The sequence below is a fragment of the Nothoprocta perdicaria genome, unplaced genomic scaffold (assembly GCF_003342845.1).
Source record: "Nothoprocta perdicaria isolate Ctin4 unplaced genomic scaffold, notPer1 scaffold_439, whole genome shotgun sequence".
Lineage (NCBI taxonomy): Eukaryota > Metazoa > Chordata > Aves > Tinamiformes > Tinamidae > Nothoprocta > Nothoprocta perdicaria.
In genome coordinates, this window is record NW_020455687.1 from 113,150 (window position 1) to 134,683 (window position 21,534).

At 47.7% G+C, this 21,534-nt stretch overlaps 1 protein-coding gene across 1 annotated transcript in view; it reads right to left on the minus strand.

Annotated features, from left to right (window-relative positions):
• Nucleotides 1-21,534, minus strand: part of DTNB (dystrobrevin beta) — a 127,503-nt gene that overhangs the window by 94,983 nt on the left and 10,986 nt on the right. Inside the window, exons 3-8 of the mRNA XM_026046342.1 lie at nt 20,642-20,709; nt 16,852-16,932; nt 14,947-15,160; nt 12,601-12,686; nt 8,332-8,486; nt 5,095-5,200 (exon numbers count right to left, since the gene is read on the minus strand). Of these exons, the coding sequence (XP_025902127.1) occupies nt 5,095-5,200; nt 8,332-8,486; nt 12,601-12,686; nt 14,947-15,160; nt 16,852-16,932; nt 20,642-20,708 (709 nt within the window). The 5' untranslated portion in view covers nt 20,709. The remainder of the gene's footprint in view (nt 1-5,094; nt 5,201-8,331; nt 8,487-12,600; nt 12,687-14,946; nt 15,161-16,851; nt 16,933-20,641; nt 20,710-21,534) is intronic.

The window sequence follows — 21,534 nt, forward strand, 5'->3', positions numbered from 1 at the left end:
CTGCMCTTGTCCTTATTGAACCTCATGAGGTTCCTCTCTGCCCARCTCTCCAGCCTGTCCAGGTCCYTCTGGATGGCAGCACAGCCCTCCGGAGTGTCGGCCWCTSCACCCAGCTTGGTGTCATCTGCACACTTGCTCAGGGGAAAAACCATCATCAGAAAAAGCATCATTTACAGATTGTGGTTGAAGAGCAGATGAGTATTTCCTAGCAGAAGAGCGTCAGGGAACAAGTTAACGTGACCTTCATCGCAGTCCTATCTCGAATCACAGGACAGGCAAGGTTGGACTCTGAAGATCTTCTGGTCTAACCTCCTGCCCAAAGCAGGGTCACTTGGAGCTAGACCCGGCTCAGGGCCACGTCCAGTCACAATCCGAGCATCTCCCAGAAGGAAAACCCTACAACCTCCCTGGGCAACCTGTTCCAGTCTTGACCACTCTAAGAATTAAGTGCTTTCTTGCATTTAAATGGAATTTCTCATTCTGCTCTTYGTGCTAACTGGATGGAGCACCAGACGCGGAATACGGCACCGTCATCCCCTGACATTCATTACCAAACTGTTAAAATCCAACTGCTTCAGCTGCTTTTTGTGAGCTCCCGAGCAGGGCTGATGCTCAGGAGAGGCAGGCACGAGCAGGGCTATCAGCCCTGATGTTTCTTCAACAAACTGAAGGTACCTTTTGGGGAGAACTATCCAGCTGTTGTTCTTACAAGATGGGCTTAGTGCAATACCGACGGAGCTCTGGCGATGTGTCTGGGATAGCACATGAGAGCAGATTCATAAAATAGCCACTGCATGCCTGTAATTTTCTGGATTTTCACTCTTGAACGGATCATGACTTACTCCACGCACAGAAACCTGCTCCTTTACCAACTCACTTGTTAATGTCGCTGTTCATATTAAGAGTGAAGACCTACAAGGTCTCCATAGAGAAAGGGAACTTAGCTTGAGTAGACACCTTGGGCAAGACGAATCCCTTTATTTCCATGTCTGGTGTATAGAAGCTGCSCAATTAATGATGATTCTCATCTGGGCTGGAAACCAAGCAGAGCAAATGCAAAGGATATACATGAAACCCATCCACACGCCCTGGTCAAGGTCTCACGAAACTACTGAGGGCTGCCCCAAATCAAGTGAGGTCCAAGCTACCATGCCACTAACAGGTACCTTTTCCTTCACTGTGGATTGATTTTGACTTTAAGTTAATGGGAGAACAAGGGGTTTCTCATCTAAAGGCACAGTGAAAGTACTCAGTTTAACAAGAGCTCTTAAATCTACGGCACATTTCCCAGAGTTTGCACAGGAGAAGAGAAAGGAAAGCTTGGCACCAGGTGGGAAGGAGAGAAAAAGCACATTCTGCTCACCTATGGAGTTTGCTGCCATTCAACAACCTAGTTCAAGGCGAGTTTGAGCACTCAACATCCTCAAGAAACATAAAACATTCACTAAAAAGGAAACGATGAAAGTGCCGATTGACTTCATCTTTTAGGGAGCTTTTTAGGGAGATCTGGCCTCGAGAAGACCGTTCATTCCCGTCTAAGACTCCAAAATGACTCCTCCCAGGCGCAGGCTGCAGGACTCTTGCCACTCAAGACCTACTGAGAACGTTTTCTCATTGGAAATCTAAGTGGATCGCCTTGCTCCAAAGGCAGCCTTCCCATGGAAAAACCTTTGCCAATGGCATGTGTTGTCTAGACTAACACGTTAACTTCTACCAGTGAGGTTTATGCTCAGAGTGCACAGTTCCTTTCCGGCCTTATTTAGTAATCACACAGCCACAAGTCCAGACGAGGCTTCAAGCTTCATAATGCACATAATCCATGTTCTTATTAAAGATGAGAATCAGAAAAGCCTGCAGTTGTCGTTTGCTGCGGCAACGATGGAAATGCTTCACATTCCTCTAGCTCTAGGCACTGACAGCGGGTGTCAGTCGGCAACACGACAGATTCATCGATGAACGAGGCCACGAGCAGCCCCCGCGTTGCAAACGAAGCTCCGGGGTCGGGTGCTCCTCAGCTGCCCTCTGCACGGAGCCTGCCGGAGSCCTCAGGCCTCAGTGGGATCCCACACCTGGCACTAAAATATTGCACGTTCCTAGGAATCAGGATGGAGGCTGTAGATTAGAACTCAAAAAAGTGTGAAACGTTTCACTAAAAATCCAGAATTTTGATATTTGTCTGAAGTTCATGCTTGGGATTTCCGCTCCAACACAAGCCGCTGTCAGTTCCCATCCCAACCAATGCTTCCACGCGAGCAGCTTCCATGCCAGTCACGGACCTGCAAACTCCCACGGATGGCTCTCATGGTCAAAATCAGAAAAACAGAGAGAAAATCTGATAAAGAAACCACATTGGTGGTAGCAGCCCCCTACGAAACATCAGCTAAAGATTAGAGACCACTTGTGGCCGGTCACTTCCTCAAAATCATACAATGCGTTTTAGGTTTCCTAGAAAAGTGACCAAATCCTGTGTTAGTTCAACAGAGCACATTTACCAAAACCAGAAGCGAYCTTGATTTACAGCAGCACTGCTTAGTGGGTATTTTTTATGCTTTCATCTCTTTTCTGGTAGAGTTTTCACCTGAAAGGTGACGGGCATTTGTGTAACTTCCTATAGCAAGGTCACGCTGCACAAAGGCAGCACCGAGGCCGTACAAATATATTTATGGACCTGCCAAAGAGTTGTGGAAATGCTAAATTGTTAAGGAGTCAAGAAAAATAATATCAAATCAGCACTCTGCACTGCAGCAAATAAAACGTGCACATTGCCCTGCCTCCCAGCCCTCCGCTCCCCCTAACACAGGCACCATTCAGCCAGATTTACAGCATAATTCCCTGTTTTCTAAAGCCTACGCCGATTTTCACAGAACATAAGTAACCCATTAACTATCCCCCTGGATCTCTGTTTTTATTAGCTCCACAAAAGCTTGTCTTCATACTGTGTTTTAAGAGCGATTCTCCTCCGCTCTCCATTTCCCGACGCTGTTTTTGTTGCTTCCACAGTGACTGACTTACAAGCCCTGCTTCGTAATCCCTCCCAGCTGCATCCTGCTCCCCCAGCTCCCACTTGCATCCTCCCGCCCCACGGTGACGGACAATGGCTTCTTTCACCGGCCTCTAACTTGCTTCTTCCTTGGTGGACACAACTGTAACTAAAGCTCCAGTTTATTTTCCTACCACATTCCCCAGTAACCCCAGGGCTCTTCCTTCTGCCCTCTCCACCCTCCACCCGTGCAACTTTTACCTTCCCATGGAGCAATACTCCCCTCCCAGGAGCAAGCCCAAGCGCAGTAAATCGGAGGGCGAGAGCAGTTGCAAGGACTATTAATGACACCGTAACCCAGGATGCAGCCAGGGAGGCAGCTGCAGGAGAGGCTGAGAATTAGCAAGCTAGTTTTAATGGCACAAAGATTAACAGTCATCCCGGCAAGGTAGCCGAATGGTAAAACCTACGTCAACATTTCTTTGGAGAACATCCCTGGAGATGTTAGATTTAGGGACGGATTGCCAGGGATGCAGGAGCAGGAGGATGTCCTGCTTGGTGGCAACCTCAGGCAGCAGCCGTCAGGAAAGGGCACTGGGCAACAGCTCCCACTGGGACAGCGGCACAGAGGAATGCATGAGCTGATCCATACGGATAAGATTGTTCTGGATATCTAGGAATTCCCGCTGGCTGCTTTCAAGTGCAAGATGAGCCTACTGCCTTATCTCCAGATCTCCCCACGGTTCCACTTGTTGCCTTTAAACCTTCTCTGTGCCTTGCAGTTCTGTGCTGACGGATAACTCGCACGATGACCCCACTGCCTCTTCCTTGCTTTATTTATCCYGCCATACGTGTTTTTCTTCAAGTAWGAGTTTGTAAGAAGGAGAAGGTAAAGGAAGAGCAGAAAGCAAAGCGCAGCCCCCTCATTAGCGCAGCTCRTTAGGCAGCAAGAGGAGACAGCAGTCCTGCAGGGTGCCTAACTGCAGCAACAGCCACCTCCTCACCTCTTCTCCCCAAARACCCTGCTCCATGATATGGTTCCCCCTACATTCTTTTAAAAACCACTTTTTACAGCAAGACTCACAACTGACAGTAAATGTGTGCAAATATTTAGAGCAAGAGGGAAGAGCAGCGTCAGAGGCTGTGATACAGGAGAGCACCTGAGCGTCGGGCTTCCTGAGCTCTGCACCCACACAGAGCATCGGGAACATGGGGAAAATGGAGGAAAGAGCACGCAAATSCCAAAAAGAAGAGTGTAATCAAATTGAACAGAGAACGGGCAGAACTCATAGCTGCAGCCAGGCTGCCCAAGTCTCAACGCTGTGTCTGGAGATCACTAAGCAAGAACTAGGGTCTGGATTTATCTACCTGTGTGGTAAAAAGAGCAAGTTTATACACCCCGAGACGTCTACACATTCATTACCCTGACAGAGAGGTGACAACTAGCAGGGCTAGGGATTTTTGAGGATGCTAGCATGAGTTTAGCCTGGGSGAAAGAAACAGAAGAAGAAATTGAGCTTATGGGGGGAAGAAAGAAAGGAGTTTYTCCTTTCTAGCAATCACACAGAAAACACCACACACTTTTCAAGCTAAGCAGAGGTCCAACAGTGCAGGAGCTCAGCATTTACCCCCATGCTGAAAAACACAGGAGCGAACGGCGCGCTCAAACGCTGCTCGAGACAGACCCTGGGGTGGTACCGACGTCTCGGGCAGTCACCACTTGASAGGGCACGTTTGAGGACGGCGCAAGCAAGTGCCTTTACGAAGGCTGCAGAATGAACAGGAGCATTTAGGGAGAATGTGTTTTTCCTGCTGTTTCTCTTTGCATTGCTCACCACAAGACACATTAGAACTTGGGAACTCCGTGTTATCAGCTAGTGCTGCTCCGCACTCTGGCTGGGGAGGGATTTCATGGGCAATCAATCTCGTGGCGGGGCGCAGAGCACCCGTCGGCGCGGCCAAGCCCCRGGCCCGCTCGCCCTGGGACCGATACGGTTACAGTGGGAACAAGGAGGGCATTAAGCGCTCGGTTACACGGAAACACGAGGGCTTTTCTCATAACGGCCGCTTTGTTCGCGCCAGATGGTTCCCAACAGCAAAATATTCCCGCTTACCGTTTTCAACGTGGGCAAGTCTGTGCACGAGGGGCAGCCACACAAGGCACTGGGGAGGCGGGTCGGCCATCAGCGTGTCTAAGAACATGTTGAGCGCGATCTTTTTCTGCAAACAAAAAGAAAGACGTGGCAGGGAATTGTAAGAAAAGCCTTAATTTTATATGACAAACTATCTCAGTCTAAATCTGTCTGCTTCACTTTCTGCCAATAATGTATCATATGCTATAAAGAAGAGATAAAAATCGCAGCTTCTTTGCTCAGGAAGTTTCAGGCTCTATGAGGCCAACAGAAAGGCTGCAGAGAAGGCATTAGCGTGGACATAGGGTAATCCCAGAAAATTAATGGCAGGCAGGTGAACAGAAAATGCCTCAAAACGGAGGCCCAGGTGGTCAGCAGATCCTGAACTGATGTTAAAGAGCCTGTTCTGAAGAGCGAGACAACATCAAAAGGCAGAGGGGTTTATTTAGCAGCGTAGAAAATGGCACTCCAAACATAGAGGCGGTGGGAAAACATAGGAATGCACGGAGAAAAAGAGCAACTACAGCTCATACTCACCTATTAGCTAAACGCTATTTGTTCTTTTAATTAGACAAAATGAGAAAAGCAAGAGGCAAGGGGAGAATCTGAGTAATATTTAAAAAAAATAAAATTAAATCATTAGGGGAAGGAAGTCTGCAACAGGGCATTTTAAGGGTAATACGGAGGTAATAAGGGTAAGGGTTCAAATTCAGAGGAGCCGGAAGAAAAGTTCCTGCTGCAAATACAAGTGGATGGGGATAACTGGTAAAGAAAAACAGCTAAGAGCTATTACAGACACAAAGAAAGAATTTTCTGGCTTTTTCACACAATAAGCCAGATAACTGGGGGGTTCTCACACACAAAATGCATTTGGGCAGGCAGCCCTTTCCCCCTCACCTTTGCACAGGGCAGGATTGCTTCAAAAAGCCTCCATAAAACAGAGGGGAAAGAGAATGGGAGGAGAGGCCAGGCTGGCTTTCTAGGAGCTGCAAAATTGCACCTGCAACTTTCCTGCTATGAGTTGAGGGTTTTTTTTWAATTATTTTTTAGTAAGCTTCTATTTAAAGCATCACTATTTGTGTGATTCGTGGCAAATGGGTCTATTGCCCCTGCAGCCAAGTACTCGGGAGAGAAAACCATAATTTCTTCATTATAATGGAATTATAATTCTCTGCTCCAGTCACTCTCTGGGAATTTATTTTTATTTTTATTTTTATTTTTATTTTTATTTTTATTTTTATTTTTTAATTTTAATTTTTGAAACATGTAATATAATTCCTTAAGATCTAGCGCCTTGTTCTGCAGATCGAGGCCGCACCAGGGCCGCGGGAAGAGCGTGGGGGGCTCCAGGCTGCCCTTTCCCCTGGGCTAATCCCTCCCCAGGCTCCATCCCGGCTTTGCTGCCTCCCACAGGAGCAGCTGCCTCGTGCCAGCCCTTCCTGCCGCCACARCATTCCCGTTTCCATTCTGAAGGGAACCTCTCGGGCTCCTTTGGGTGAATGAGCCAGTTTGGTGGTGCAATGACACGGTGATTGCTGCAAGGACACAGTGATGCATGTCTCAGGTCACAGGCACTAAACTGCAGCCCGGAGATTTCCTCCTTCCTTCGCTGTGATCCAGGGAAATCACATCCAAACAGGTGGGTGTTAGACCTGTTTGTAGTGCCAGTTGTCTCTAATTAAGGATCTTAATCTGCAGCTCCATCAACACGTGCTTATAGCACCCTTGCTCCCAAGGCAAGACTGCAACAGACWTCTCTACCTCAACATATCAATAGATAATCCTATCTCTCAGTCATTTTTTTAATCAAGCTTGCACATCTTGACCACACTTTTGACCCCACCAGTGTTTTTAAGTGTGTACAGGGAGTTCAGTTATCAGCCAAAATAAGTCTTCATAAAAAATTGGGCTCATTCACCCTATTCAGGGGCTGGGCAAACGCAGCGATACGGACGTGGCCCCCGCTCATCTCCAGGCCCCGGGCACGGTTAGGGAGCCAGGCCGGAGGAAGCTGACGTGCCCTTCGTGCGACGGCCTGGAATGCAGTGGCTTTACTGATGTCACAGGGAACATGAGAGAGGCCCCTTGGGAAGCTTATTTTCTATCCCAAAGGACAGAAAAAGGGGATTTGGGAGGCAYGAGCAACAGGAATGACATTCAGGGTAGGTTCCCCAGGTACCTGCTGGGACCAACCTGCTTCCCGTCTCCGTATGGACGGCAGCGCCTGGTTTGGGAGCACGCTCTGCAGCGGGACTAACAAACCCCGTCCTAAACCCCTTCACGCTCTGCAAGCCAGGCCTTGCTCCAGGCACTGCCTTTTACTGACCAGTATCAGAGCAACACCACTGCCCCAAGGGAACCACGTGCAGATGCATTTCCCACTGGGACAAACCCCATCCCAACCTGGATGAGCTGCAGCCCCGATCTCCCAAATTCCAGGCTGCTTCCTACCGAGYTGCACTTCAAATGCACTAATTGCTGATCAGCTGAAATTTAGCAAAAGCCACTATAAATTCTCATTCTGAGCACTTCAGGTATATTTCTTCCAGAACATGATCAGAATCTAAATATAAATGTAAGATAGTTTAGACATAAGATTATCTAGGTTCATGTTTACAGCTGATTTCAGGCTTACTTACACTAACATTATCTCAGATTAAGGACACATACTCAGGACAATTACAATTTAATCACAACTAAATTACAGCTAAAATGTGGAGATAACTGTAGTTTCTGGGAGACCTTTTAAGATCAGTATTACTACATCCACTCAAAAAATTACATGAAATGGAGATATTTTTGAAAAAAASTCACACTAATAAGTGCAACAGTTAAATACATTGTCTGTGCACAGCTTGTCCTTTAAATCCATTTATTTTTGTGCAATCTCAACCAGCTCTCAACATCCCGAGAAACATCAAGAGCTGAGGGGGAAGCACTAAAAGGCTCTGTTTCATGTTTCAGGCAAAAAGCAGAGTTTTCCCTTGACACTCTTCTCACGGGTACAAAATTGGCCTGTTGAAAGAAAGAACATAAAGGATCTGGCACAATTTGACCACCTAGAGGCCTAAATGTACAACCTTTAATTGCTCCGGCTCTCTGGAAGCTGCTTAAATACTGCACATTGCTCCCACGGAAAGCCTCTAACCCTCATACTGAAGAAGTCCGGGGCCCTGCCAGGGCATCAGGGTCTGAAGAGGAGGAGGATGAAGGCCCTACCTGCTGCGGGAAGCACGTCCGCACCGAGTGCTCCGTGTACCCGAAGGAGGGCCCTTCGAACACGGCCGTCGGCAGCTTCAGAACCTCCTTCAAAAACTGGTCAAACTTGGTGAATATCAGCAGCCCGTTGGAGTCGGAGATCTGGGAGAAGATGTCTGCAAGAGAACACAACACCGCCCTGCAGCAGAGGGSACGTGAAGGCACCGGAGGATGGCAGGTACAAACCACGGCAGGTATTTTTTCCCCGCAGTACGTTCAAAATGGGGATTTTTTTATTTTCAGTTTTGGTCATTTTAGGGTTTTTACTTTAATGTAATGGAAAAATTCAATTGCTCTCCATACGGTAAAAGCATCAATTAGGTTTTAATCCACTAGGATCATTTAATTTAAGCTCCACAATGACCCTACCACTTCCCAGTCCGTTCTGCCCAAGCTACTGCAGAGCCCACGTCCATCTGAGACCACCCGGGGACGCGTGTGAATAAGCCCCCAAATCCTCACCTATTAAGCTAGTTCTTAGCTAGCTTATTATCTGAAAAAAAAAATTACTTAACTGGTCTGTGCTTTCTTGGGATAAAAAGCGTTTTGCTSGCCTTGACCTCAGATTTCTCCTGTTCTATTTGCGTTGCAAGAGGGAGAACCCATGTGCCATAGGGGACCCTTGTCCCAGGAGGAAGCAAGCTCGCAGCCACGGGCAATTTTCCCTATTGCAGCCTGTGTCCCCTGCCTCGAATCCCGCTCCTAGGGCAATCAGTTACGGAGAGCTGAGTGGAATTTATTTTGACCTGGATATTAACTGTCTAGATAGCTCAGTATGAAAATGTTTTTCTAAACTCGCTGCTACCTGCTGTATAAATGATGGAGAGCCCTAGGATGGAGTCTGCTCGTCCAGGCCAGMGGAGCAGCACAGCCCTCCCTTGCTCTCCCTCTCATTCCCTCACTTTTTCCACCCCTCCATACAAATCCCTGGAGTGCAGCGGCTGACTTTCTCATAGAGCCAGTTTCCAAATTACCCTAAAGAAATTACACAGGAAGAATTGGTTACGGAGTGGGTTCCATTGAACGCAGAAGAGAGACCATAGCTGGAGGCTGCGTGTTAAAGGATACCTATTGTGCAAGGAAAACAAGAAGACAGGGAAAAAGAACACAGGGAAAAAGAGGCCATGGAAGGAGAATGAGGTCAGAGCAGGAAGCATTAGCCAAGCTCTGCACAGACAAACCAGAGCTGTTGGGATCACAAAAGGCCGAGTTTTCAGACCGTGGAGCTGGGGATTGACACGGCCACCCGCTCCGATTACGCTCTGGAGAGATTCCCAAATCCTCCCAAATTTCCTAATTCCTGCGCTCCCATTAGGGAGCCCGGGCGGGACCCTCCCCTCCCGGGCGGCGCAGGGCCRCGCAGCAGAGAGCGCTGCCATTTAAGACACCATAAATAATGCAACTTTACAGAGGAAGTATCGATGGAAAAGGAGGCTGCTTGAGTAAAACTATGTGTGTAAAAAGGATTTGATTCCAAACGGCGGATTTCCAGGGAAGGAGAGAAATTATTTAAGTCTTAGTCTGGAAGGGGTAAGTCATGGGTGCTCTAAGTCCAGCTAGTTATTTGGGATTTATATCACAGGATAAATGCACAAAACTGAGCGGAAGGCCTGAACACCTTGTGGATGGAAAAATGCTAAGTCCTATTAGCAATAAGGGAAAAAAAATTCAAGGCAAAATGGGAGTTGGGCAGAATATTAAAAWATGCAGCATCTTAGAGAGTTTTAGCCAAGCACAAAAGCTATATTTAACCTGCTAAGTGAATGTGGAAGCACAGACAGCTTCAGTAATGGATACAAATGGAAATTATGGAAATAACTGCAGCTAAAGAGAGAAACAAACCTACAGGATCGCAAGCAAGATTCACTCCTGAACTGGAGCCTGTGCAAAAAATGAAGCCTGAGCAATAAACCTGTCAAGGTGAGATSGGTGGAATGTGACAGGACTTGCATTTAGAAAAAGGACAGAAATAATTTGGGTAAAAAGAGTCTATTAGCCTGAACTGAACAGCGTGTAAGGGTTAAAAAAAAATTAAAGATTTTAAGGAAAAAGTAATTAACATTATGAAAATAAAACAGAAAATGAGATAAATAGAATATAGTAGAATAAACAGAAAGTGAGCTAAATAGCACAGGCTATATCAGGGGGAATTAAGGAACACTAACCTATTTCTCGCTCTTATAAGAAACATGATTTTCTAGTCAGAGTGAGTYGAATTCATCCTTGTGGGAAGTTTCCACGTGGGAAATTACTAGTGAAACTGGAGAGGCTGGAGGTGAGCRGGATAATTTCACAGGGATGTCCTCTGTGGAGAGCAGCATTTTACCTTGGAAGGAAAAGGACCCTGGAGCTCAGGGGAGGCCTGAGGTGCCGCTGCTCAGCAAGGACATGGGGCCAAAGCAGCAAACTGGGTTTAGCAGCACCCGAGAGCACCTGGGTTTAGCAGCACCCGAGAGCACCTGGCTGCGGCCACTGACATTCCCGGTGACTTGGGAGCACCCTCCCATTCTCACAGAAAACCTCACTCCAACACTACTGCATTCCAAACCCAGCGGAGCCTGCTCTACTGGGATACATGCAATGCCACTACAGACCATGTTATTGCTGTGAAGCACTGCTTAGGATCAAAACAAACTACCTCTTTACTCCCATTCCTCCAAATAAATAGAGAAATAAATGAACAAATAAATAAAAAGCTTGTAGAAAATCCAATCCGTCCACTCCACCAAACCACAAACCCACATCCAGGTAGCACAGATCAGTAAAGGCCAAAGCCTTTACTGATGTTAAACCTATTATTTAATASCTAAATACCCAAGGRGAGGATGGAGGGAGGAAGGTGCAAGCTCTGGTGGGTGGTGGCCAGKGSCAGGCCAAGGGGCAGTGGGTGCAGGTTGCAGCGCAGGCAGCTCCATGTGGCCGTGAGGAAGAACTTGTTTGGTGGGAGGGTGCCCGAGCCCTGGCCCAGGCTGCCCAGGGAGGCTGCGGAGGCTCCTGCTCTGCAGATCTGCCAGCGCGCCGGGATGCGCCCGGGTGCCCCGTGCTCTGGGTGTCCCTGCTGGAGCAGGGGCTGCGCTGGGGGAGCCCTGGGGGTCCCTGGGATTGAGCATTCTCCTGGGAAAAGTCTTACCAGAGTGGGTAGCGAGAGAAAAAGGGAGCAGAGGAAGCCCTGGTGCATCGTGCACTGAGAGCTCGGCCACACACGGGACAACGCTTGGGATTAACAAGGGGGSATCTTGAATTCCTTGAACCCAAGCCCTGTATCCATCTATCTACAAAATATAGTGCATATTTACCTACGATATATTAAAATTGTGTCTCCATCACATCATCTTCTGTTTTTTCCATGCACTTCAGAAATCCTGCCATATCCTGTCTGAATTCAGTGTCCCCTTCTGCTGGAGCTTCATCAAGATTTCACCATCTCAGCCCTACAAGACCCTCAGTCCTGATCTTGAATCCTCCAAAGTCCGACTACTCTAAATGACGCACTGCTCCCTTCCCACTGTTTTCCATAGGATCTCTCCTACAGCCTCAGATTTGGAAAGGGGGTTTGGTGTGAGGTTAAAATGACAGGATCTGCAGAGTAAACTGGCACTGCCAGGAATCCTAACTTCCATCTTCAAGAGGAAAAGGGGTGTGTGTGAAAACCTCAAGCAGCAGCATGCCTTGCCATCAGGACATACAGGACACAGTAATTGCTCCTACCCATAAGTGTTGTCCAAAGACAATACTTATGAATAGTACTGTTCAAGGGAAAAAAGAAAAACTGGAACRAAGACTGAGAAACAAAACAGAAAGCTAATAAAAAAAGAGAAAAGAAAACATAAAATAAACGAAAATAAGAAGCAAGTCTTCAAAGTTCTGGAATTAACCAAACTAGACGATGCAGTGAGCATGAAGCAGAAGAAACGTTCCCAGAAAGAACGGTATAGAAGTTAAGCTTACTGCCAGCAAATTCAAACGTAGAGCTCGACATTTAAGAGAAACAAGAGCGCAGGCATTTGAGGGTGTCCAGCAGCAGCTCAGGACGCCCGGGGCCAGTAGGTGGCATGTGTCACACAGCCATCAGTGCAGGGAGCATCCCACCYGCTCCCAGAGACAGCGTGACAGAGTGACAAAAACGCTCAGTTTTCAGGAGCAAACCCAACCCGTGGGAGCGGCCCCAGTGGCCGAGCAGGCTGGGGGAGCAGAGCAGCCCCGCTCGCTGGGTTTGCTGCCAATACTTACATCTCAGCTTGTCCAGGATTTTCCCTCCGCACATGGTGGCTAACATGGCTTTCACGGAAAACACCGTCAGCTTCCCATGGCCCTCGCTGCGGAAACATCACAGGGTAAAGGAGCAGTTACTGCGGGGAACTGTCAGGAACCCACACCGTGCAGAACAGGGAGAGGCAGAAACGCCCACCGTAGCTACTYGGAGCTGGCAAAAGGATTTAAAGTTGTGCCTCATCATAACTCAAGTTCTGTTGCATCCCCTGGAAGCTGCAGGAGACTCACGTTTGTCATCTGCATCCCCGAGCTCTCCCATAACAGGAGCAATCTTCCACGTTTATCTTTTCCATTAAAAACACATAAGTCACTATATTCACTGTGTGTCTCTCCCCCTGCTGCCTCCATTAGCTCAAAATCTGCCTCCTTGATTTCAACTCTGACATTCAAAAACCATCCTATTCTAGACACAGCCCAGCAACTGGCAGCTCGCGGGGCAGCTCTGCGACGTTCCGCGCGAGCGGGGACGGGAATAACCCGAGCTCTGCTTTGGCCCAACTGCAGCTCAGCAGGCTGCCGAGCTGCTAGAGCAGATGGCACAATTATGGAATTAATTCCCAATATCAGCAAGGGAAGATGACTTTGTGGAAAGGATGAAAAGGCCATTTGAGGACCACCCGTTGTGCGGAAACACCTACAGGCACTGCTGCTGTTGCCAAGGAAAGGAGAGTCAGYATGAGTATGTCAGGGAGCAAGCGGCCAGGAGCCCAGCAAGGGCCGCGGGGGCTGCGCCGTGCAGGGGAGCCGCAGCACGGGCGGCAGCGGCCGCTGCTCCCGGGATTTGCCAGCCCGGGAGCCGAGCATCAACCTCACCCATCCAGCGCGGGGCTGTCTGGTGCAGGAGGGATGTGGAGCTGCTGGCGAGAGTCCAGCAGGGTGAKCAGGGGCCTGGAGCATCTGCCCTGTGAGCAAAGGCTGAGGGAGCTGGGCCTGTGCAGCCTGGAGAGGAGAAGGCTGAGGGGGGACCTGAGCAGTGTCTATAGACACCTCAAGGGAGGCAGTGAGGAGGAGGGGGCGGCCTCTTTGCAGTGGTGGACAGYGATAGGACTAGAGGAAACGGCCACAAGCTGAGGCACCAAAAGTTCCMCAGGAAATTAAGGAAAAAATTCTTGACRGTGACAGAGCCGTGGAACAGGCTGCCCAGAAAGGTTGTGGAGTCTCCTTCTGTGGAGATCTTTAAAACCCACTTGGATTCAGCCCTGTGCCACGTGCTCYGGGTGACCCTATGTGTGCAGGGGGGTTGGACTGGATGATCTCTGGAGGTCCCTTCCAACCTTTAGGGATTCTCTACGCCCAGGTTGGATTCTGTGGTCAGAGCATAGCTCTTGCTTGCTGAGCTCTGTGCTGGTTTTAGCTCTGCCCTGAATACRGAGGAGGTTCTGCTGAAACCTTGGGCTCTTTGGGGAAACCTGGCTTCTCTTTCGGTGAGCCCAAGAAGAGCATCAGTCAGGAAAGAATCAAAGCCTGGAGGCTCCAATCAGAGTAACTGTTTGATACCAAGCGCTGCAGGCTGCCTTGGGTCAAACTCCCTGTTCTCTGCAACAGCTTTCAGGCCACGAGCACTTCTGCACTGCCAGCGTAGGCTGCAAAAGCAGAAGGAAACTGAGGAGGAGATAACAGCTGATGGCGAGAAAGATATGAGAGAGGGGAAAAAAAAAGGCAAGAAGAAATGCTAAGCCACAGCTACAGATCTGCAGCTGCTCCTCTGAGGACTTACAACGATAACACCTGTCCAAGAAGGTTAAGGTTAATGCAGCAACTGCTAACGACAGGGGCTGCCCCTGGACATGAAATGGGCTGTGAAGCAACGGCCTTGGCACCAGGAGCCACGAAATCCCTTTTAACCATTTAAAAAATGACAGTCTGTGGGGTCACAGTGTTTCAGAGCAGAATCTGGGCTGGCTCTCAGGAGGAGGCAGCTTTATAAAACACTCTTGTTGACCAAGATGATGAAAACACATCAGTTTTCTGTCACAGTTAGGTGAACATCTTCCAGCACTGCCTACAGAACACAGCTGTGTGTCCTCTGCGGCTCAGGTACAGGGCCCACGGCATCTGCAAGCGTCAGAAGGCACCAACTCATCCTTCTCAGGAGGCATTTTCTGAGACAGAACACTGCTGCCRTGGCAGCATCCACCTCTGCAGGCCCCACTATGATGGCAAACACGTAACATGCAACACGTTCTCAATTTCATGAAAGGGAGAAYGGCACACAGACTGTTTGCCAGGGATTCCTGCAGCTGCTGGCCACATCACCCAGCTAGAAAGGAACCCAGTTTAGATGGGAGTAGAAGGGCTACTAGCCTGTCGTACGCCGCTATGATGAAGTTGAGGAGGAGGCTGATGGACTGCTCCACGCTGATTTGGTGCGTAGAAGGCAGGCGCTTGTTCAGCTGGTAGTAGATAGAGGAGATGATTGTTTCCAGGCGGGACACATTGATCTCTGTGTTGTGATCCAGAGTGTTAAGGCCATTATCTCTGAAGGCTTCGATCATGTTCCAGATATCAACAAGATGAACTAAGGAAAAAAAAAAACAAAAAAAACAAAAAAAACACAAACCTGTTACTCTTTAACGCATKCAAGCCTATTTTTATGGCATTGTTTTTGAATATCATGATAGTTCTTATTTTCAAACCAACAATTTCTTATTCATCTCCAAAATGAGACAGACTCTTTTCACCAGGTGGTACAAACTAAGGGCCTCAGTGGCTGGAGTCCTGTGGTCTTTCATTCCATTTGAACCTCTGGATGTTCTCACAGCAAGGCTATACAAGAGAGAATTCATCTCAGACAGTATCATYACATTCAAAATTCACTGAAAGATTGGTTACAACTACTAATTTTGGGTAACSCCAAGGGACAGCCTAACCAGTAGTACTCCAGTATCGAGGGAGGCACTTGATGTTCTCGTTAAAATACAATGGTTTCCAGCTGATCCCATTGCCGGGCGCAAGGCGCGGTGCTTCATAACACACACCTAGCACACCAGAGCGTGCCCCTAAATTGTCGCTTCTCAACACACATCGACGTGTTAATGTTCTTATGGAAAGGACTTCCAAAGCCACAATAAGTCATTTGCAGAAAGACATTACACAGCGCTTGAATTTTTTCAGAGCTTAGAAATTTTTCAAGACTGGGGAAAATAAAAGGCTAAAGTTTAACAAAACGGAACGCAACGCAACGTAACACAAGTTACAAGGGATGGATTTATTTGCCGACTCCAAGATTTTTTGATCATCTTCCCCAATTCCTATAAGAGGGTTTGAAATAATAGTCTGATCTTTAACATTTCTCACATTAAAAACAAAAACAAACTACATGTTCACACCAAACGGAGCTCATAAACACAGCCTCATCTCTGCATCCACRCAGCTAAAGGGTCCTCAAGGCACATGCATCAGGGACAGTGCGTTGCAGCCTTGCATGTAGTGTACGCTAATTAGTGTATCTTAATACCTTGTTTTTATTAAGGAGAGATTTTTTATTAAACACACGCAGACAGAAACTGACAGTTTTGCACAGGAATGAACACCCGTGCCCTGCAGCCCCAATGGACACACAACGCCAGGCGAGCCGTGCTGTGCAGGGCTGCAGTTTGCAATATGCCATCAGGAAGACATACATTTCACTTCAGGTGCTGGGTAGGGAGGAAGAGTCACCCCTACGTATATAAATCTGCCAAGCTCTTGATCGTCCAATTTCATGTTAGAAATARAAGGCCAAGTACAAGCATATTTTAGCCCCTGGATTAATCTTTGATTAAACCTTGATTAAAAGGCATAAAGAAGGGCCAGCATGACCTCCTCAGGCACCTTCCAGCTAGCAGTCACCTTACGTGTCAGCAGGTGCCTCCAGCTGCCTTGGGGACACACACACACAATGAGGYAGCAGTTAAAATGCAGCTGGAAAGCACCTGCATCCAACAGCAGGCAAAGCTGCAGCAACCAGCACGTGCCAAGCTGACCCGTGTATATGGAATAACTGATATACTGGAGAATAAAACTGAAGCTCTTACAGACAACCAAAGGATCACTGCCTCTTTTTAATTATATCTTTAATCTCCATTTGGTTCACGCAGTGACAGCTGATATTGTCTAATAAAAGTGTTTGTTCTTGTGGAAGTTAAAATTCACAAGCATAGAGTATTTCAACCCACTGTGTGTGAGAAATTCATGAAGGTAACGAAGTAATGAGTAATTACAACTTACGATTACATCTTTTCTGTACAAACCGCAGTTTACAGGCTGTCCGATACGTAGAAAGTCTGATGACATCAAAGTTCTGAGCCCCTGTGAATAAAAAAAAACCTTGTATTTTACTTTCCTCTGTAATACTCAACTTATTTCATGAAATTATCTTTAAAAAGTGGTGTGACTTTTCATATACATCATCTTCATCATGCAAAAATGGCCAAGATGTTCCCGAGGCATCTCAAAGTCCTTTTTGACAGTATATTAAGAACTGACTTCAGCTTGAGACCACCAAAGCAACTCTTAAATCCTTAAGTGTAAGTAAGGATGGGCTGCAGTRGGGATGGGTAAGAAAGAAGATTGCACTGGATGTAGACAGGAGAACAGAAAGGGCTTCTGCTCTTCTGACCACTGCCTGTGCTGCACGGCAGCCGGCCCCACAAGCATTGGTTCGGCCTCTCACATGGACCACATCACAGAATCACAGAATCCTTAAGGTTGGAAGGGTCACCTAGCCCAACCTGCTGCACACGCAGGGTCACCCAGAGCACGGGGCACAGGCTGCATCCGAGTGGGTTTGGAAGATCTCCAGAGCAGGAGCCTCCACAACCTCTCTTGGCAGCCTGTTCCAGTGGAAAGAAAAGAACGCAGAAGAACAAAGAATGTTATCCTCACCTTTTTAAGGGTTTACAAATATCACACCTGCAAACAACAGTGTCAGCAGCATCCTGACAGATCTGCACGCTATCGCGAGTGTTGCACGCTAACGGCTCCAGCCCCGCTGTAGCTGCTGCCAACGCTACCACCTTCAGCAGCTTCAGAAAGCTGCGTCACCCCACACAGCTCCGTGCACTCCTGTGCTGACCCAACAACACGCCAGGCAGTGCCACGATGATAAATGACGCTGGCTGGCACTCCACTAGTAGCTGGTTTTAATTTGGAAGCAGCAGCCAGTGTGAGTTTTGAAGACCTTGTTAGCCATAAAACCCCACAAATGCCTTTTACACACCTGCTACTTAAACAGTGTTAGGAGCTCTAATAAAACACTGAGCTCCAGGACGTGCACTGCAGCAGCCCAGTTACACGTGGGCAATGGCCCAGGCAGTGCAAAAAGGCAGGATCTGCTGCAGCCCTTCCTGCTTCTCCCATAACTCACAGCCTACACGRATGGAGAAGGAAAAAGCAGGGATACAGGCAAATTATTGTGGAATCCAGACACCCAGAAGTTACTGTTTAAATATAAATAMATATATAATAAATAATAAACCCTCCTCTTGAAGACCTCTGACTGCCACCGCAAGGTCACGTTGAAAGGCTGGTAAACGTCCTGCTGGAGCGTTCTGAATTCAGACACGGAGCGCTTGCAAATGCCTCGCTTGAACCACCTTTCCGCTTGCGCCTGCTGACTCACAGCTGCAAGCCTGAACGGAGGAGAATCTCCTGGCCTCCACTGCAGATTAACGGAGACAGCGCCGTCCGCGTACGTGCCAGAGGTGCCACTATTCCCAGGCAGACCCGAGAGCCACATCCCACGAGCGCCGTGTCCAAAGGGGCATTTCTTTTCACCCTTCATGCTGAAGACTCTCCAGCAGGATTGGGGAGGATGCTGACCTGCATGGCCCAGGTTCAAGGGGGATGTGGAGCTGCTGGGGAGAGCCACAGGGACGACCACAACCCAGGAAATCCTGCCTGAATTTGAGGAAAACCCTCTCAGCTGTGAGGGAGCTGCAGGGGCTGTGGAGTCGCCTCCTCTGGAGATCAAGGAATCCTAGTGGCAGGAGAAGCCCTTCAGGATCACCAAGTGCAAGCAGTGCTCCAACCCGCTGGACGGCCCCGTGCCCGAGGGGACCCTGCTCGTGCCGGGGCCGGAGCGGGTGATGCCCTAAGGTGCCCTCCAACCTCAGCCATCCTGCGTCTCAGTGATCGCCGTGTGTGACCAGCAAGCACAAGGAGGGTCAGGACCAGGACTAGAATAAGACCCCTCATTTCCCATTTCTCTCACAGTATTCTCCCCACGAGGGCGCGCGCTCCTTTTCACCCCTGGAAGCACACAGATATCCCGGAGCGGAGCCTTCCCAACACGCTCCGTTGGGTGGATGCCCTTCTGGCCAGCGGGCACCTCGCGCCCCAGGGACACGCAGCGCTGCTCGACCCGCTTCCAGCCCCTGCATCTTCGAGGCTGTTCCAAAGGCTGTTCCACACACAACACGGAGATGACTCTTGTCTCCTCCTGCCTCGCTGCATCACACGGCACAAGAGCTTCCAGGCGGTCACTCTTCCCAACCTTCTGCAGATGAGAAGGCTGTGTTCTAGAGACAATCTGTAACTCCACATGCATCCTGCAGCTCAGCGACATTAGACTAGCTTGCACCGAGTTCCTGTTCCTCAGACAACTCCTCAAGCACCACATAAGCAACAACAATGTCCTTGGGTCAATCCGTGCCTACATGGTCACGCTCAAAAGGCATCGTGTCCTGCTTGGGATAACGCCATAAAAATCTACTGTTGTGTCAGTGAAGCAATAATCTAAATATCACTTGGGTGAATTTGCTTGCTGACCCACATCAAAGGTTGCTGCAATGCATAAACTCGATGCCCTCAATATGAACGGAAAGGAAAAGATCTTAAATGAAGCAATAAACAACCTGAAGGGTTCTGAAGATTTTAACTGCTGAGCTGAAGCTAAAAATGGCCACAAGCTGGAGCACAGGAAGCTCCGTCTGCAGGTGAGGAGGAACTTCTTCACTGTGAGGGTGACAGAGCAGTGGAACAGGCTGCCCAGGGAGGTTGTGGAGTCTCCTACTCTGGAGGTCTCCAAAACCCGCCTGGATGCCACCCTGTGCCACATGCTCTGGGTGTGCCTGCTCGAGCAGGAAGGTTGGACTAGATGATCTGTAGAGGTCCCTTCCAGCCTTCAATATTCTGTGATTCTGTGAAAACCAGCAAGTCTGTTTCTGCTCTTCTTTGCACCAGAGACCCAAATAAGGCTTGTGAAGGTCTCTGAAGAGAATCCCAGAGCAAAATAGAACAACGTGGCCTTACTTCAGCACTGACGAGATTCAAGGACCCAGCAGGGTTGAATGGGAAATGACCACAAATTCACAGCAGCGCAGCGAGCTGGGGAGGAATACTATCTACAAATGGGTTTCACGTGGGAATAAGCAGGTACAAATTAGCCAGGGATATAATGGTTCTTCAAAGTTTAGGAATGCTGATTCAGAAGTCTTCCAAGAAAAGAGCAGCATTAAAATCTTGTTTATTAAGGTCAACAGCCTCTAAATGAGATTAAAGGACATGCGTGCCCGACCTAGGAAGTTTTAAGTAACATAATGATGTTCAAGTACACAAACTTCAATGGGCAACTGCTCCCATCTTTTTACAGTCTCGCTCCTTTAAGTTATACTATCTCTAGGCAGTTATTTGTATGTGTAAAAAGCAAAAGTAATAACAAAAACCTTCAGAGAGTTCTCTTCCCAGTCACACTAGCATTACGGTGCAAATTTAAGTGAACTTATCTTCAGAAAAAAAAAAAAAAAAGACACCATAAATGAGAAATGGGAATGTTCTTTAAAGAAAAGGCTTTGCAGCAGCTGGAAATGCAGAATTTCACAGACAGTCAAGACCCAACTGTATTCTCCAGACCACAAATAAAGATCCGATCTTGCCTTCAGCAAGCATCAGGATGCTTCTCACTAGGCGAGGCCATGGTCTTGGGAAAACGAGATGTAAATGATCTGCTAAGATAGTCAAAACAAAGCTCAGAGCAAATAATAATAAGCGACACTATGCTTTCAAATTTCTTACTTACTCATTTCCATGAAGAGCTGTCTCTTCTCTGCCATTGTCCTCCTCCTCTTCCCACTCTCCTCAATCATTCTGGAGACAAAAATTGCAAACACTGTTTGTGCTAGATTTTTTTTCAAAATCAACTTGCTGTGAGTGAACTATTTTATTCTTCATTCAAATATTTTGGTTATATTTGGTAAATGAGAGGACAAGCAGAAACAAATGCCTAAAACCCTGAGGATTGGCATCTAGCCCCTTGGTGCTCAAAGGGGAGATCATATTCTATTCCTTTCCCTGGCTCACAGATTTGCAACATTTCTCTTCCTTAGCTACAGCTGTTGGAGGCAAGAATTTATTTAACTTTGGATTTTTTTCCCCCAAGTTCAAGTCACATTTGATAGAATTAAGGGTCTTAAAGACGTGGGCCTCAAAGTGACAGACAGCAAGTGGAACTTGTGCCCTAAGGCAGGGCAGCACAATTTAGCATCTCTTATGTCTTAGTTCATTATGTAGTCCTAAAGGACAGCTACTAAATTTTAATTAATTTCAAGCAAAATTAAGGGACTAAATTCAGTATTAGTGMAAAGTTTCACCATATTATTCTTTTGCTCCAGATTCATCAGATAAAATTCATTTTAAAAATTATTTGTTAAAGGGGAGAAACACAGCACACAATGATTTTACAATTACACCAGAATGCAACTCTGAAGAGAATTAGTCAGCTCATCCTCATRCAACCTGGCAGAACAGATTTTATTAGGTTTAAATGTCAACCAAGGAAARGAAAGTCGTGTCTTGGCACCAAATACATACTCACCGCCAGCCTGAACAGCTTCACTCAGCGGTCTTCCACCGCCTGTTAATTATTTTCCGGTAAAGACCTCGCATCATATATTCACCCCAAAAGTCACCAAA